At 43.6% G+C, this 1,008-nt stretch overlaps 1 protein-coding gene across 2 annotated transcripts in view; it reads right to left on the reverse strand.

Annotated features, from left to right (window-relative positions):
- Positions 1-1,008, reverse strand: part of LOC119590568 (forkhead box protein L2-like) — a gene marked incomplete at its 3' end in the record, with an annotated part of 75,433 nt that overhangs the window by 17,932 nt on the left and 56,493 nt on the right. For both annotated transcript variants that reach the window (XM_037939236.1, XM_037939235.1), the window contains 2 exon segments: positions 223-400; positions 857-967. In XM_037939236.1, coding sequence (XP_037795164.1) covers positions 223-400; positions 857-967 — 289 coding nt within the window.

The raw sequence follows: 1,008 nt of genomic DNA on the forward strand, positions 1-1,008 counted from the left end.
GAAAACAGTAGTGTGACAGGTAAACATATAATGCCAAAGAAAGTATAAATCAGTGTATAGCTTACGCTATGGCGACTACTAGCAATTACTGCTTCGACTGAGGATAATAATAAACAATAATATCGATAGCAAGGGAAGGAATATATTGAAGGATAAACAAATGAAACAGCAACAACTGCTGATTAATGAACATCAACAGTAATTTAGTCAAAGGGAAACTACCTAAGGTCCAGAAATTCCCCTTCCCTCCGCCGCCGCCTCCTTCGCGGGGGATCTTCACGAAGCACTCGTTGAGGCTCAGGTTATGGCGGATCGAGTTCTTCCAGCCCTGCTTCTCCTTGGCGTTCTGCTGCGCGTAGAACGGGAACTTGGTGGCGATCCACTGATAGATTTCGCTTAGCTGAGTGACAGAAGGAGGCAGTGTTCGTGAAATTTTGCAATGAACTTCTGAGGTGCGACATATAGTGTTTTGAGATGCGGAAAGAAGAGTGTTAGAAGAAGGGGAAAACGGTAAGCAAGTGTTACGAAAACGGTTCCTGTAAAATATGATAGTTTAAAAAAGAGAGAGCAACGTCCAAACGTTTTTGGCACAAAACTTGAAGACCTCTGTGCTTGTGCAGATACATTCTGGCTCATACTTAGCTATTTGATATGCATATAATTACATAAAACGTGTAAAAAGCATATAATTGGTTATTGAAACAACATTTTCTACGTAAAATAAATGCAAGAATGCTCTGCCCAGTTGATGCAACAAGTTTAAATCTTGAAGTCAATGTCCAGTGAAATGGCCAGTAAACCTCATGAAAGGGTCCTGTGTATCCTGCGTAGCACGAGCGTGTCCTGCACGCCTTACCTGCAGCTTTCTCTCGGCGCTCTCCTTGATGGCCATGGCGATGAGGGCCACGTAGGAGTAAGGAGGCTTTTTGTTGGGGTCAGTGTCCACGGTCTCTTTGCTGCTCTCGTCCTGCGAGGAAAACAAGGCTATGTAGCATGCCATATATACAT

This window comes from Penaeus monodon, chromosome 27, assembly GCF_015228065.2.
Source record: "Penaeus monodon isolate SGIC_2016 chromosome 27, NSTDA_Pmon_1, whole genome shotgun sequence".
Lineage (NCBI taxonomy): Eukaryota > Metazoa > Arthropoda > Malacostraca > Decapoda > Penaeidae > Penaeus > Penaeus monodon.